Source organism: Lutjanus erythropterus, chromosome 16, assembly GCF_056507025.1.
Source record: "Lutjanus erythropterus isolate fLutEry1 chromosome 16, fLutEry1.hap2, whole genome shotgun sequence".
In the NCBI taxonomy this organism is placed as follows: Eukaryota; Metazoa; Chordata; class Actinopteri; order Lutjaniformes; family Lutjanidae; genus Lutjanus; species Lutjanus erythropterus.
Window position 1 is genome coordinate 8,647,164 of NC_139332.1, and position 17,604 is coordinate 8,664,767.

The 17,604-nt window shown below is 38.8% G+C and overlaps 1 protein-coding gene across 3 annotated transcripts in view; it reads right to left on the reverse strand.

Annotated features, from left to right (window-relative positions):
• col9a1c (collagen, type IX, alpha 1c) overlaps positions 1-17,604 on the reverse strand; it is a 44,150-nt gene that overhangs the window by 12,373 nt on the left and 14,173 nt on the right. The window contains exons 5-17 of one of the 3 annotated variants that reach the window (XM_084739838.1): positions 12,910-13,306; positions 12,449-12,529; positions 8,318-8,335; positions 6,634-6,723; positions 6,451-6,486; positions 3,400-3,471; positions 3,264-3,308; positions 3,142-3,177; positions 2,997-3,020; positions 2,828-2,881; positions 1,825-1,896; positions 1,067-1,105; positions 810-866 (exon numbers count right to left, since the gene is read on the reverse strand). In XM_084739838.1, the coding sequence (XP_084595964.1) occupies positions 810-866; positions 1,067-1,105; positions 1,825-1,896; positions 2,828-2,881; positions 2,997-3,020; positions 3,142-3,177; positions 3,264-3,308; positions 3,400-3,471; positions 6,451-6,486; positions 6,634-6,723; positions 8,318-8,335; positions 12,449-12,529; positions 12,910-13,306 (1,021 nt within the window). The remainder of the gene's footprint in view (positions 1-809; positions 867-1,066; positions 1,106-1,824; positions 1,897-2,827; positions 2,882-2,996; positions 3,021-3,141; positions 3,178-3,263; positions 3,309-3,399; positions 3,472-6,450; positions 6,487-6,633; positions 6,724-8,317; positions 8,336-12,448; positions 12,530-12,909; positions 13,307-17,604) is intronic. The other 2 variants (XM_084739839.1, XM_084739840.1) reach the window with 2 other exon arrangements.

Genomic DNA, 17,604 nt, shown 5'->3' on the forward strand with positions numbered 1-17,604 from the left:
GGGGGGTCCAAGATATGTGTTCATCACTCCTCAATATCTTAATGTGAACATAATCTATGAGGAGTGATGAGGTCAGAGCCTAGACGCCAAACTCTAATGTCCTGCTGCTGCAATAAACATTCTTAAACAAGAGTTATCTAACTGAAATGATTTTGTCGTGCTGGATGATAAATTGCAGTCATTTTAATTTAGGAAGTCTTTTTCATGGCATCCAAGTTTGCCTGTTGTGTAGGTGTGTGTTCATCTTTGTACAGCTTATTGCATTGGTTCCCAACCTGGGGTCCAGCCAGAGATCACAGGGGATCCCCAAGGCTTTGCCTGCTCTGAGGTCAAATGATTTGGAGATGTTCATTTAATCACAATTTATACAAATGTATACAAAACTATTTAAAATATATTTTTTGTCCTCAATCAGAAATAATAGGCTCCTTAGTTGGATCCACCTCTGTGACCTCTCAAGTTCTGTGATAATGAATCATTATGAATGTGTATACGTTTACTCTGTTTGGTTGTTCAAAGAAAAAAAATGTCACAAAAGAGACATTTACTGAAGATAAAGGTTTAAGAAATGGAAAAAACTGTAACTGAATGTTAAACCTCAGAAGTAATTTTTTTTTCTTCAGCTGTATGTACATGTGTGCGTGGGCTGGAGGGCTGAAGTAGGGGTCAGATAAGATAAGATAAGAGAAGAGAAAATAAGATAAGATAGCAGAAGTGGAAAAAAAAGGAAAATTCCTGTCCTCACGTAACTAAATAATAACTAAGTCAAACCAAAACTTAAGTGTTATGTTGACAATGACATTCCTCACCTTCATCCCTGGTAGCCCAGCCAGTCCCTGTGGTCCAGCAGGACAGGCAGCAGGACACTACAGACACACATGAACAGACAGGCATGACAGAAATAAGAGACGGGACAGACAAAACAGACAGCCGAATGCTCAACAAGCATGCTGCCGCAGAGCCTCTTAACTTCAATGACTCATTTGATCAGAAATTCACTGTCACCACTCCAGTTGCCATGCATCCAGGAAACATTTGGCAGTGTGTAAGACAGTAAAACACTCACAGCTTCCCCACTTCCCTCATTGCTGGCACCAGGCGGTCCCTAAAACACAGCAGAGTGACATCTAAAACAGCCGCGAGGGTTTAGATGTCCACATAAATCCACCACAGCCGAAATCCCCAGAGATGTAATGAGAAGGATCAACTGCAGCATGCAGCCCCATCATACGCTCATGATTTCACATAGAAATATGAGTTCGAGAGGAAATGTAGAAGTGTCCAAATAGAGATGACAAATTAGTATGAGGGTTACTGGGGTTACACCTGTTCAGCAGATGGTCAGTATACAGCATGGGGCTGATAGTGAGCTTTCATTAACAGGCATGCAGATACTGACCAGTCAATTTAGTCATCTTTGACATAAAACAATCAGATGTACACTTTTTAGATTTCAGGCTTAAGTCTATAAGAAGCGTCTGATGACACTCCACAAGAGAACGTATGTAGGAATTTATCATATCAATGTCTAAACTCTGTCTCACGGGCTTTTTAATCATGATTAATTATAAATAACAATCAAAACTCTCAGTTACTAAATAATAACTGTACTTGTAATGTCTGACATGAAAAGTTTAATTTAATTTAAACAAAATGATATCAGGTAATATCATCAATCAGCAGACGTAATCTATGTGGAAGATTTTAAGTGCCTGAATAAAAACTGGAATAAAAATGATTTACAGTTAACATCGCAATATGTGACCTGTCTAAAATCTATGAAAAACTAAAGATAAATTAGTGTGGTTTAGTTCCAGTTCTTACCACAGGCCCTGGTGGACCAGGAGGGCCAGGAGGCCCTGCGACACCGGGTCCTCCTCTGGCTCCAGGGGGACCCTGCAGGAAAAAGAAATATTACTATAACATTTGATATCAAACACATAAAAGCAAGCTTTTGATGCAAAAACAGAAAGATCTTTAAACTAGTAAACAATGACATTTATAGCTTGTCTAATAGTCTAAAGGCTGATGTATGCAACAATCTTAACTTGTCACTATTTTTGTAATTATTAATTACGAGCCCTTTAGTACAAGTAACAATGTAAAAATACTCCATTACAAGTAGTATCACTTGTGCAAAAGTACTGCAGCATTGTCAGCAAAACCTATATAAAGTATCAAAAGTAATAGTAGTCATTCTGCAGAAAAACTTCCTGTGTGACTAATATATATTAAGTTATATGACATTAGAAGATTGTTACTGATGCATCAATCTATAAACAACATTCTACTGATATAGCAGGTCAACATGAAGTTATCTTTAACTATTTTATATACACTTAGTGAGTTTAGTCCACTAGTTCATATCATAAGCTACATCTGAGAGGTTAATTAAAAAGAAAAAAAGTTCACAATCTGTAATTAAAAAAAAAAAAAAAAAAAAAATCCCTCTTGCTTTTTGTGGCATATTGGATAATCTGATCTCATTGATGCTTGAACAATTATTTAAATGAAACCATGTAAGAAGTTTGGACAGGAAATCACTCTTTAGTAGAACTGCTAACAATTAGACATATGCAGCATGACAAGGAAGTTCAAGTTAATCTGAAGAAGAAAACTAAAACAGCTCCAAACTCAAAAATCTATTGCAGTCTGATGCCTAGAAATTTTAAATCTCAACTACTATTTTTTTTTTTTTTACAGTGTAAGTCCCTTGTACAACCACACTTCAAATAATCCGAACCCTCTCTTTAGTACAATACTTGAGTGACTGCACTTTATTTAAATTAAAAATCAGTTTGTTTCATCCCCTCACACTCGCACTGACCTCAGGTCCGATGTTTCCTTCATCTCCTGGGATTCCTGCTTTTCCTGGTGGTCCCTGTTAGAGACAGACACACAACAGTTCATACAACAACACAGTCGCTGGTAAGAAAGGCCACGTACGAGCATCACAACAACGTTTCAGAATAAAACAGGATGTAGCAAACACTCACCGGTGGTCCTTCGCTTGCTGGGCCCTGTGAAACAAGAGACACATTAGATTTAGATGAATATTGGTATTGGTAGTATCTTCATAGTCACGTACAGTATGGTATAATCTCCATGCATGTTGCTTTAATGAGAGATTTGTCCACTTACAGGAGGACCTGGAGGTCCAGGAAAGCCAGGAAGTCCCTGCCGTCAGGAGGGGAAAGAAAATCAAATACATTGTCATAAATCTTGTGACTGAGTGATTTCAAATTGATCTAGATGTTACTCACTCTCTCCCCTACAGGTCCTCTGGGGCCCATTGGGCCAGAAGTACCCTGCAGACAACAATAACACACCATCACACACAGGCAGTACTGGCAGATATTACAAAACGTGTGTGTCAGTGGATGAAGTGATGTTTCCTACAGGAGATCCTGGAAGACCGGGCAGGCCTCTCTGTCCAGGAAGACCGATCTCCCCCTGCTCCCCTTTGCTGCCCTGGGAAACAGACACAACAGGAATAACAACAGTTTCATCTTCTTCCTGCATCTCTCCGCTCTGTTGCTAAGATACACAGTGGCGGTGACAGTCAACAGTTAATCAATGAAAGGTGGGCCGCGCGCTCGTTGTTCCTTAGATCAGCGACGACCTGAGTTTGTGTGAGGCTAAGCAGATAACAAATGAGCTGGACGGGAAAAGAACAACGATAGATGACAGAAGCAGCAGTAAACATGTTGCCTCTAGTTAACCCTCAGGCTCAATTAGTTGCAAAAAAAGTTTCAGGTCTGTTGCATCACTGCAGATACACATTGTGGTGTTATTTGTGTGTATGTGTGAGAAGAAGGACTTTCAAGAAACCTAAAATGCTGTAAATTTCATTACACAGTGCTGTAAAATGGTCACCCTGGAGGCAGAAAGGATGGCTAGGTCTCTGCTGAATTCAACAGAAAGAGTATAAGGATTGTTACAAGACATCTGTAGTCCTGAAACTTCTGATTCCTCACCAGATTGCCAATTTATTTGCAAACCTTGCGAAAGGTGAAAATCCAATAGTAGCAAACAAATGGCTTGAAACAGCCACGTATTGAAGCTAGGAGGGGCTCCAGCTTGCCTGTTATCATAGTGGTTCTCAAACTGGGGTCCCTGACTGGGCTATAGGGGTTCCTTGCAAAAGGAGGAATAGAATATTTGAACTTCTGTCACAAATAGGGTTAGAAGTTTTAATTGATTGATCCTGCGTTAGGGTTAGGGGATCACTGATTGACTAGAAAGACTTTTAATATCTTTAAAACTAAAAATACAAAGACAAAATCCTCTCAATTTGGGATTCCATGGATTATCGTGTCCTCTGTGTTAGCAAACATTATCAGTGTCTCCATCCAAAAGTATTGTAAATTGTATTGTATTGTATTGTAAGTCAACCAAATTTCGAGTAAATGAACAACCTAACAATTTGAATGACTGGTTGTTTCCATCCTCTACCATTATGCAATTATTAGGGCTTGGTTGGAGTGGGTGGCGCCAATTCTCCAGCCAGAAAACCATTATACTATTGCAGGAGAAGAAGGGCACCACAAGATGATGTAATTAAAAGAGCACCAGTTGAGCCTCATACAGTGATCTGTGTTTGGCGATCATGGAGGTATTATAGAGCCATGGGAATCATGAAGGGACTGCTTGGTGCAGAAACAGCTGATCAGTCATGTGAGTTAAATGCACAATATGTAAGTTCTGCTGCTAGGGGTGTCTCACATTAAAAAAATAACAAAAGACATAGTTTGATGACGTTACAAATTAGCGTGGGATCTTCATTATTATACAACTGCCAATAACTGATGAAAATCTATCTGGCATGACTCAGGTACAAATCAGATTAATGGACAAGGTAATGTTAAAGTTTTATTCATGTGACATTTAGGGACCTGTGCAGACGTTCTTCCTCACTCTCTGATGTATCCCATGTTTTTCCAGGAGTTAAAGCAATTAGAAACATTTGGGAAACTATAATTGCACAACTCAGCAAAATATATAACATATGTACGTATATTTCAGTGGTGGAAAGAGTATTGACAATGTGTACTCAAGTGCAAGCACTGTCACATTGCTAAAATATTACTCAATTACAACTAAAAGTACTAGTGTTACAAAAATACTTAAGTAAAACTACAAAGTATTTGTCTCAAAAACTGGTCAGAGTACTATTTACTTTTTTAACTGTTGATGTTTAATGATAATAATGGAGTTTCTGTTTCTCTAAATCTTCAGTCTAAATTACCTTCAACTTCTTTTCTGTTCTGCTCAGCGCTCACAGTCATCTCTCCAAACTAGGGTTGCAAACTTTGTGCATTTTCCTCAACTGATGTTTGAAAAACGCCAACAATCGATTAATCAATAATAATTTATAAGATACACATTTTTTTCTAATTTTGAATGTTTTCTGTTGGGGGAGTCACTTTTTTTTCTTTAATAAGTTTCTTTATTAAACACAAAACAATGTGAAATGAGGTGCCATTACTGCCATGATTATTGATTGAATATCCAATAGATTTTTAATTGGTTTCTTAATGACTAATGGTTAATGATAATCATTAACATCCTTCATCAGGTTCATTCAAACCTGTACTGCTGCGGTGTTTTGGTTTCTGTTCTGGTTTTCATTGGCCTGTTTGTGATCAAATCACCTTACTGGCTACCAAAATGTAGGTGAAAGGTTTGGTTTATGCAAAAATAAGGCTTTTGACGTTTTGCTCACATTTTGCAGTTTCTATCAACCTTTGGTAATGTGATGCTTCAAAATGTGCATTAAATGCACCAAAAGAAACATGGATATTGTGTAAATAAGCAGCTTATGACAAATTTACCTGATGCTGCGTCAAGCATTTGTGTAGGCCTGTGTAAAAGGGATATACAAAGAAGTAAATCCAGAAACTACCATGTTCCTCATCTCTACAGTCATGTAAGGATGTAAGGACTACACTTTGTGATCCACCACTGCAGCACACTTTCTATTTCAGTTCACTTGAAGCTTGAAGCTGAATTTCCTAGCTTTCAAGGAAATTCAGCTTCAAGCTTCTGCAAGCTGCTGTAGATTTCTACTGTGGTTTCAAAATGTGTGAAATGTGTGTTGATTTGTTAAGATTCTCTTGGTTACCAAATATCAAAAGCCACTGATTGCTACAGACCTTATCTTTTTTAATTATTTCCCCACAAAATCATTGCAGTTTCAAAGTAAATATATCTGGCTTGGCCTATGAAATCACTGCAGTTCCTAGAATTAATAAATAATGTGTCACAACAAGTCATATTATGATGTTCGTAAATCCGCTTTGAAATTCTGCGAATGCTGGAGCGCGGAGGGAAAGTGAGTGATTTCCCTGAGGTATCACATGGCAAACAAACAACGCACAAAAAGAGTGAGGATGGATCAAAGGTCTGTGCAGTATTTTGTCAGTGCATCATTTAACTTGTCATACTCACAGGAGCACCTGGACTGCCAGGAGAACCTGGAAGACCCTGCAAGAGAAACAAAATGACATAGTTAGAGTGAGCAGAGACGTAAAGAGAGGAGTACTTGCTCTGCATTAACAGAAATGATTCAGACAATAAGGAACTGTAGCAATTTGTAGAAAGAATGCGTGTTATCGAGGAGGAAACACTTACATCTCTTCCATCTCTGCCGTTTTCTCCTGCGGGGCCTCTGGGGCCCTCTGGACCAGTGGGTCCTGGAGGTCCTTGGACTGATCTGTCAGGCTGTGAGTGGAGACAAACAGTCAGCAAATGACAGTGAAATGACTGAATAAAAACTATCAATTTAACTTTTAATGAAAGAAAAATCCAGAACGGTGAATTCTTTCACATTATATCTTAAGTTATTTAATATGTTGTGTTTTTAAAGTAGCAAAACAGAAAATTGGACAAATACCTGAGCAAAGGAGGTCAAATTATTTTAAATGGTACTGATACTGATGTTAATATGACATTCTGGATGTATGTGTCTTTTCAAAGCCTGTAGACGTAGAACTCCATGTTTCTTTGTGCCAACTTGATTTACAGTCTTAATACAGAAGCATATCACTGCCTCAGTAGAAAATGGAAAACAGATCAGTATCAAGTTATTGTGTGAAAAGTTTTTTGTTACAAGATGTTTTTCACATTTAATGTTACACCGTGGTAACTAATTGTTATACATAAAATATTTCAAGTTAGTGATAACATGATTACTTATATTTCGTAACATCATGTTATAACAATATGTTAAACACATTAAACATAAAATGTAACATTTAAGTTTAATATAAGTTATCATGTTATAACATGTTATGCCATGTTATAACATGTTATGTCATGTTATATAACATGACATGTTTCATTATATAACAAGTTATCACTTAATATTAAACATTTAATGTTATACCAAGAACATTTTCATGTTATAATGTGATAATTTGTAAGTTATCATGTTATAACATACAACATTTTATGGTATAACATGAACCGTTTCATGTTATTACAATATATTATCACATTATAACAAGACATGTTTCATGTTGTAACAGTAAGTTATTACGTGACAGGAAACACCTCATGTCAAAACAATACATTATCATATTATCATGTTATAACATTAAACATTTTAAATGTTAAAACAATAAGTTATCAGGTTATAACATTAAACTTTTCAGGTTATAATACCATATTGTTCTAACATAATATTAAACATTTCACGCTGTAACAATAACATATAACGTTGTAACATGAAATGGTTTATGTTATAACAACAAGTTGTCACATTATGTATAAAACACTTCATGTTGTAACATATAAAACTGTATAACATAACCAATTTTTTTATAAAACCATGATATCATGTTATAACATGATATCATGTTATAACATGATAGCTTTCAGGTTACAACAGGATGAATAACATATTGTTATAACAACATTATAACATTAAATGTTCTGTTATAACAATAGTTATCATGTTTATTGTTATTAAGTTTCTTGTTATAAAGTGATAGCTTTGTATACATTAACAAGAAAATTTCTTTTTATAATGTGAAAGACATCTTATAACAATAAACTATTCACATTATAAAATGATACTGATCCATTTTTCTTTCTCTGGAATGGCAGCAATACAACACCATACTTACACATGTGAACTGGCGTAGAATTGATTAAATGATTTACCTACACAACTGTTAAAAAGCAAACAAGTGAAACCACCACCACAAATTAGATTTAGAACAAAGCAATGAGGCAATTAGGCAACCAAAGCACTTTAGTAGATTATTTGCTTAAATTGACAAAGCAAAAGGAAGTAGAGTAGATGAATAAATACCTCAGCATTGGCATACATCTGAAGAAGCAAGAAGAGAAATCAGATAAAAGGAGAGTTAGTCAAAGTAGTCACACCACTTCCCTCACCAAAGGTGTCAGCAGAAGCGCACCTGTTCATGATCATAGTGGTGAGTTTATCATGCTGTCATTTGAATATACAGCCCATAGTACCAACACTCCCCACATACAGAACCCGTTCTACTACTCACAGCTGCAGGATGCAGGAATGTTAGCCTGAAAACTAATAGAGAGCACCAGGCCAGGAAACAGTTCTGTCTGTATTAGGTAGGAACATTTGCATCTTGATACAAGTGAATGAATGAAAATATTTGCACTGACTTTCTACAGAATGAGATGTGAGACAGCAGAGTGGCATTTTCATCACAGGCTGCAAGTATTTCTTTCGAGGCAGAGATCTCATTAACTGTGCTAAAGCCACACTGAAATGAAAGATAATATTTAGTCATAAAAGCCTTTCACAATCTCTGTGTGTGTGTGTGTGTGCTTTAATTTCAGGATAACACTGTCCTACCTGGAAAAAACCTGAAAAAAACGAGTATCTACTAGATGCCTCATGCTTCAGTTCTAGTCTTATACAAAAATGTAAATCAGTCTCACCACTATTAAATTCTTCCTCACTGATTTCCAATTAGTTTTCACTGATGAATGATTTCTATCCACCCTCATGACCAATGACACCCATTTTTCTGGCTTGTCAGTGTTCTGTCTTCGGACATGACGGTTGTATGATTGCAAAATTGATTGTGTAAGGATGAAAAATACTGTGTGTAGGGAATCTGGCATTATATCAAGTAAATTTAAAATTACAATGAATGATAGACAGACATATTTGTTCGCCTTTTCAGGCACTTCCATCCGACTAAATGCCAAAGTGCTTTCAGTGACATGAAAACACAATTAAGTCAGAAAGCTGTAATTAACACAACTAATCACATGAACGCAACATAACCTGGTTTAGTCAGGAAATGACTTCACAGAGGCTAGAATTTGCCAGTGTTTTGCAACAGTAGTGCATTTTTTTTATCAGGTACAAATATGCCCATGGTGGTGCGAAGTCAAAGACACAATTTACACGCAATCAAAATGTTTCAATTTAGGAATACACTTATTAGGAGCTTTACAAATCTACCTCATAAATACACAGACAGAACATGCAAGGGTGGTTCATCCATTTCTAGCTAACTCCCTTCCTGTTTTAACATGCTTTAACTACGGTTTTTCTGGCTAAAAAACAGAAACCAAGAAAAATGTACAGTAAAGGTACGAGAAAATTAAGCTAACTTATAAAGTCTGTTGCTCATGTTACTGGCTAAAAAAGTTCACGCTGCGGTAATCTATCTTGGTTAGTTAGTAGAGCTAACTTAGGTTCTAAATTGGTGGTAATATGTAGTAACAGTCATCTATAGTTAGTCAGTCTGCTGACCCTCTGTAAAGAAGGAATGAAAATAAAAGCTATTTCCATGGATAGGTTTTTCTTAAAGTATATTCTGTTAGGTGCGGAGGCTGAGAACAGACATGCTTGCCATTATCTCAAGATAATAAATTAATTATTTCGTTATCTCAACATAATGAAGCTTGTTTTCTCATGATAACAAGGATAATTTATCACATTATTTCGAGAAAACAAAAGGCAGATTCCTTGAGATGCTGTGCTAATTTATCACAAGGAAACTGAAGTGCACTTGTGTGAAGTTGCACCCGAGCTAATCTTTTCTTTAAATGATGAGGACGGATCAGCCTTTTGTTTTCTCACAATTAACTCTTGATCTTGAAATTACTGCATTTTAAAAAACTAACTGCAAGCATGGCAGTTCTTGGCCGCCTCTGTAGTTTAGTGTTGCCAGCTTGCTGTGCGTTCCTCAGCAACAAGCGTGTAGAAAACCACTTTTAATGGTCTTAAATAGCAGGTGGCAGGGGTTATATTGCATTTCCGTCAGCTGATTATCAAGTAGCAGCAGGTAATGTGCCTGTAGGCTACTGGGGAAGTTATTTCAGGCAGGGCAACATATGTAACCTATTAAATCAACAGTCTTCATACCACAGACCTCAACTCCAAAAGGATGCAAATCCTTTTCCACTTGTATTCAATAGAGTACAGAACAAAGACAAGATATTTAATTTTCAAAAGAACTTAATTGTTTTTTGTAAATATATAAAGTTGTTTCCATCTAAGATACAGGACCAACAGATTTAAAAACTATTTGGTTCCTGTAGCTATTAGTCTTTTAAATAGTACTATGCTATTCTATGTGAGTTTTTTTTTGGTAATTTTATTTTTTTTGTTTGTGTGTAAACAATTGTACGATGTGATGATGACTGTATTCTGCTGGCTGTGCAAAGAATTGCCCCTCAGAAAAAAAAAATGTCAAAAAACCTTGACTTTGACAAAAGACAAAAAGTTATGGAATGCTCAAAAACACCTGTTTGGAACACTCCACAGGTAAATAGGTCTGATTTGTAGCAGTTATCATGTTTGGATATTCCAGGGGCATCATCAAAAGACTCAAGCATGGATGAGGTGAAGTTCATTACTTTGTGAAAAACTGCTTGGTCAAATAGTCCAGATATTTAAGAACGTTCCTAAACACAAAACTGCAGGAATTTAGAGATTTCACAATCTACAATCCTTAATATCTTTTAAAAATTTCTGCATATACAGGGCAAAGCCCAAAATCAACATTGAATACCTGTGACCTTTGACCCCTCAGGCAGCACTGCATTAAAATTGGCATTACAACCCATAGTATAAAAGATATGGAACACTTTGCAAAACCAGTGTTGGTGAAGACAGTTTAACACTGCATCTACAAATGCAAGTTAAGACTCTACCATGCAAAAAGAAAGACATACATCAACAACGTCTGGAAATGTTGTTGACCTCTCTGGGGCCCGAGCTCATCTCAGAGGGACTTACACAGAGTTGAAAAGTGTGCTGTTGTCAGATTCTGTTTGGAAATCATGGACATCATGTCCTCTGGGAGGACAGAGGAAAAGGACCATCCAGGCTCCATTATTGCTGAGAAGTACATACAGGTTTTGAAGCAACGTATGCTGCCACCTAGACAACGTCTTTTTCAGAGACGTCCCTGGGTATTTCAGCAAGACAATGTGTAGTGAAAGAGTTCGGGGAGTAGACTGGCATTCCTGCAGTCCAGATCTGTCTCCTACTGAAAATGTGTGATGTATACTGACGCGCAAAATACAACAAAAAGTCAGTAAGAATGGGAAAGCATTTCGTTTTCAAAACTTTAACAATTAGTGTCCTTGGTTCATCAAATTCATAATGTGTGTATATTTGCAAAAACAATAAGTTTTATCAGTTTGAGCATTAAATATCTTGTCTTTGTACTTTATTCAACTGAATATAAGTCCAAAAATATTTGCAAATCATTCTGTTTTTATTTAAGTTTTACACAGTGTCAGGATTTTTAGGGAATCGGGATTGTACATTCTATCAGAGTGAGACTTTTATTCATCTTACCCCAAGTTTTTGTGTGGGTAAAGTCAGTGCAATAACTTTTCCACTTAGATGTAACCATGAAAGCCATGTTGTTGTTTGTGGGCTACATGTGGTACTGGTTGTTTTCTGACTTCGACACGAGTGGCACATGCCAGATATGTTCTGTGCTGAGATAAAATGAAACGGCAACCACAAAAATCTGGCACAATGCACACTATGCAGGTTGGGTTTCTGATCTCACACTTTTAATTTGATCACACTTCCTCTTTTTTATTAAAGTTTTGCCAGTCAGCTAACAAGCGACTGTGTTTTGGCTGCATGCGCTGAGGTTTAACTCGGCCAGTGAGATCACGTCTGCGTGGTCCTTAACAGCTCTGCCTCTAAGAAATGTTTGCAGAACTACAACTCCAATCTGCTGCTCAACAATAAAAAAAAAATCTCCACATTGTCGGACTTGCAAGTTGTTCCGGATGAACTGCAACCTCTGGATGTACTAAAGGAAATTGCTTGGCGAAGTATTTGTTACACTCCTGCAATTCTATCTCAGCATTTCTGCCCTGCTTTCCTTCAGCGTGCTGGAAGCCCTATCAACCTGAATCAAACCACAAACCACAGCAGATGCTGAGCAGATCCCAGTCCTTGTTACTGTACCTCGGTGGCAGGCAGCTCGTTGCAGCTCTCTCTCTGGGCTCTCTTTGGGTCACAGTGGATCAACATCCACTGCAGTTCAAACTGAAAAAGAGATGTTGATGTTACAAATATAATTCTATGCATTTATTTTCAGATGTGACATTGACAAAGAATCTTGAAATGCTTTGTCATGGTTCGGTTGTTTCTTTGTAGTTCTGAATCAATCAATCCTCTACGGGTGGTTGGGCTTGATTTTACACCAGTGCTATTTTCTGCAGGGATTAAGTTTTTCCTTTTCCCCACTGGAACCCAGCTGAGCAGCTTTGCTGTGACAGCAGCACTTTAGAATTATAGCAGAGCGCAGCACACATATAAACCAGGATGTGTTTGTTTGCAGAAAGCACCATTTCACTGATCGAGCTTGTAAGGAGAGTTCAGTGAACATGATTAAATGCAGCAGGCAATGCTCCATCCTCGCTTACCACTACGGAGGCGGAGGGATCAGCATCCAGCCTGCCAATGAGAGTGTCTCCCTCTGTGTTGATGGGGCCTTTGCCCTTGATGGGTTTGTGATCCACGGGCTGGCAGTCCACGTACAGGGTGACCTGGTCGCGCTCCACGCCGATCATCACCTTGTGCCACCTGGTGTTGAAGAGCACAGAGAGGCCGGCGAAGGTGACGGTCTGCAGGTTGCCGTCGGCGCCCATCAGGAAGTACTCCAGAGCCTGCTGGTCGCCGTTCAGCCTCAGTCCGGCTTGTTTGTTGCCGTCTTCGTCCACTATTTGCCAGACGTTCCACACCTTGTTCACTGTGTTCTTGATCATGCGGAAAGTCACCATGAAGGAGTACTCGTCAGGGAAGCCACGAGGAAAGTTCAGCCTGAGAGAGACATCAGGCACAGGGGTTCAAACAAGGGCAATACATTACCAATATTATATCAACACTGTCACATGAGACTAGATTATCATCTTAGATTATCAATATCGTCATATTGGGATATTGTATAAGTGGTGGCTTTTCCTGGTTTTGTGTTTTTTCAAAGCACCAAAAGTTATCCGAACCCAGGGGCATTTGTAGTCATTGTAGAGCCTAAGACTAACACCAGCATTGGCCCTCTGCATCCCTTATTCTCCAGTTTTCAAATCCTTGAATAAACAATAAGTCAGAAAAATAAACTTCTATTTATGGTGGAGTGAGGAGGATGAATTAACCAGTCTCTCAGCCTGAGGGAAAAAGCTGCTCTTGAGGCTGGTGGTTCAGCAGTGGATACTTCTGTATCTCTTGTCAGAAGGCAGGAGGGTGAACAGGCTATGGCTGGGGTGGGTATTCCTCACACTTCTTCCTTTTGTTTTAGCACCACTGGTGTAGCCTCACTTCATTTTTCCACAGTCTGTTCACCAAGCCAAGCCATTTTTTTACTAAAGTTGGCTGTAAGATAATTGTATAATCTCAGTTATAGGGGAGGCACATGCACCCATGAATTAAGCATTCTGATGCCATTTTAGCATATGGATTTTTAGAAACACATAATGAATTAGTGGACTGTTGAAAAAAACAAAACAAAACTTTTTTGACCATACATTTATGATGCTTTTGGGGCCTTTTGTCATTTGGGGCCTTAGGAAATTGCCAAACTTTGCCTGCTGACCATTTGGGTGTCCCAAGTGTAACAGCCTGAATTTGATTGGTCTCTGGTAGTGGTTGACCAATATGGGTTTTTCAATGGCCGATACCAATGCCAATATTTATAGAGTCATGTATAGCCATATACAAAGCAATGAAAAGTCACATTGCACATTGCAATCTAATATATTAGACAGCAACATGTTTTTTAGATGGATGTTGCACTGGGTTATGCTGTAAATAGAACATGACTGGTATTTAAGGGAGAACAGGCACAGTATGATGATGAAGAAGAAAAGAAGTCACAATTTAAGATGTTAGATATGTCCGCAGACATTTTCTGTTTATTGGTCTTGTGGGCACAGGCAGAGGCCAATGCCAATCATCTCAAAATGCCAGGTAATCGACCCGATCAATCATTCATTTCTAGTTTGAAAACCAATTTTCACTCAACCGTTCACCGTTACAATTTAGCATAAATTTGGAGCATTATTCAGCCCCCTTCCCAACATGCTAACATGATAACTATGGTCCTCTAGTTTTAAATGATACTGCAATACATCAGTATCAGTATACGGGGGTGTCCTTGCAGAGTTTATTAATGCAAAAGATAGAGCTGTGACAGGCTGATTTGGTTCCCCCCTCCAGCACATGGTGCCCTATGCATAGGGTGTGATGCATGTATGTAATGGCATACTTGTCTACAATATTGCCACAATATTAATGAATATCAATTTTATGAGGTATTTGATCAAACATATCATGATAGCCCATTCGATTTTGTCCACGATGTGTAGCCCTAGCTTCAAATTAGTTAAAGTATCAGGGTAGAATGTTCTAGTTTGTTTGATGATATTTCATCATCATAGTTATTGAATGACAAAAGCTCAAAGATGTCTCTCAAGCAGCCAGGTCATGTTCTAAAAATATCTTTAAATGTCAGAGTTAATTCATGATAACAAAATATTAAACACCACACAGCAAAACTGCCGTCAAATCAAGCACGAGATGTGGTTAAAAATAACTTTAAAGCCTTGCCATTATGGTCTTTGAGAGTCAAATATTAAGATACGTCCTTCAAAGAAACAAAGGCGTGCTATTATATCTCAAATGAGATACTATGAAAGAGGCTGCGTCAGTGTATAAATCAGTGCTTCAATTACAACATGCAGTCCTGGTTAGTATCCACAGTCTGCTGCTCTCTGTGTTTTTAACAAGCCAGATTCTCAGTAGGTGGTGCATTAATAGATGGGCGCTGCAGCCGAACTTTTACCATCTTGTAAACGATCAAGGTGAGGCAATAAAAAAAGCGTTTCCTGTAAGCCAGTAAAACAAATGAAGACCACGCTCTGGCTTTGCCTGAGGTGAAAAAGTCCAAAGTATGTGCTGCTTTTGCCCTGCAGAGAAAAAGGGAGGGAGTGCAGCTTAAAGCTTGCTGGCAGGGACAGACTTCAAAGCACAGTCTGTGCCACTGGACCTGCGGAGGAAATAAACATGTATTTACATTCAGTGTGACAGGCCCGAGTGGTGTAGATGCAGGGTGCCAGCAAGTTACATAAGAGCTTCCGAGGAAAGCTGGCCTGCAGGAACAGATTAGCCAAAACAGAGTGGAGCGGGCTCACTGGGAAACACCGGGAGACGTCTTTGGTTATGTAAAGTGTAAAGCCATTAACCCGCACACTCTGTACTGAAGCATTTTTGAAATTATATCTTGAACAGCATGCCTTTCACTTGTGCTAAATAAGTTCAAAACTGCTATATTTTGATACAGCAGTTGCTAAGCAGGGCTGTATTATAGACTGGTGTGAAGTGTAAAACTGCCCCAGGACCACAGACCTCACTGGGCCCTGAAACCCCCAGCTTCAATGCAGGGTTAAGGGTTCATAATTATTTTTGCAACTGTTGTTGCCATTGATTTGTGGTAATGTGACTATTCAAAAATGTAGGAGCCATATATCCGTTGTCTGCACCTTATTACGTGTGGGGCATGGTGGCAGCAGGCTAGGCAGTAAACTGATGCCCCTCTCCCCAACAACCTTTTCCAGCTCCACCTTTGGGGTCCTAATGTGTTCCCAGGCAACATATGATATATAATCCTTCCAGCATGTTCTGGGTCTACCTCACAGTCTCCAAGCATTTGGACATGCCCAGAAAACCTCCAAGGGGCAGGCACCCACAAGGCATGCTCATATTCTCTAGGAGCTTTATATAGTCTGCAGAAAGTTTGAAAAAACAGCCCTCAGGTTGCAATCATTACAAATTTTTAACTGACAGTCTGCTTTACAAACTGTGGAATCTGAGAGATGTGGGCATTTACCAGGCACTGAGCATCTAATGAAATATGCTACTGAGATGCATTATAGGAAAATGTAGGATGAAGCAGTTTAAAACCCACAAGGGGAGGTGCCCAGCAGGCACCCTGATCATATTCACTAGGTGCTGTACATAGGCAATTCAGCTTGCTTGGGGTTCTTGAAGACGTTTCATCTTTCATTCAAAAGGGTTCTATAGTTCTAACTGACTAATAGTTAACCTCTTGTCTGGGTCATTAAACCTTGAAAGTCAGTAGTTGGTACTGAAGGAGTCTTTTGGGTGAGAGGTAGAACGGACTCAAGAACCTCAAGCTTCTAGAGATAGAGTCCAGACAACCTGGACGACTGAGGAGGTTCACAGACATCACAGACATCCTGAACATATGACAACATATGACAGCCACCCTACAGAAGAAGCTAATTTCAGTGGCTTGTATCCACATTCCCCTTCTTTTGGTCACTTCTTATAGCTCATGATCAAAGGTAAGCATTAGATCAAAGATCGACTTGTAAATCAAAAGCTTGATAGAGGCACACCACCATTTTTACACATGGAATTCAGTCTACACATCCACTCAGTTTGTCTCTTGGGAAGGATTTTGAAAAAGTAGCCCTGATGATCTCATCACTACAATTTTTTTTAACTGACAGCCTGTATTACAAACTGGGTGGACACAAAGGTCAGTTCACTCAATAGAGACTGAGGACAATCTCTCAGCTTTCGTTGTAAAAACTGAGCAAAAACTGCACTGCTGGGGCGCCTCTATAGCTCAGTTGGTAGAGCGCGTGCCCCATGTACTGAGGCTATCAGTCCTCTGCAGCGGCCGGCAGTTTGACTCCCACCTGCGGCACATTTGCTGCATGTCATCCCCTCTCTCTAACCCCTTTCCTGTCATATCTTTGGCTGTCACTGTCAAATAAAGGCAAAAGACTTGAAAAAAAGAACTGCAGAACTAATCCAAAGTCTTTAGGATGGCCCTTCATCCTGGGGAGATAAAATGCAGAGGTCATGTACTTACTACTGAAGAGAATGGGGGGAGATCATTGTGTCACGTAAAGCGTGTCCTTAAAAATATAAAGGGCGTAAATTTGTTAGCATGCACTGTACCTTGCATTTAGAAATCCCTGATTGGTAGGCAGCAAGATCTCCAAGGCAACCACTTGGATGATCTCAGAAAACCTCCAAGGTGAGGGAACTGGGAGGCATCTTGATCAGATACCCAACCCAGATCAACTGGCTCT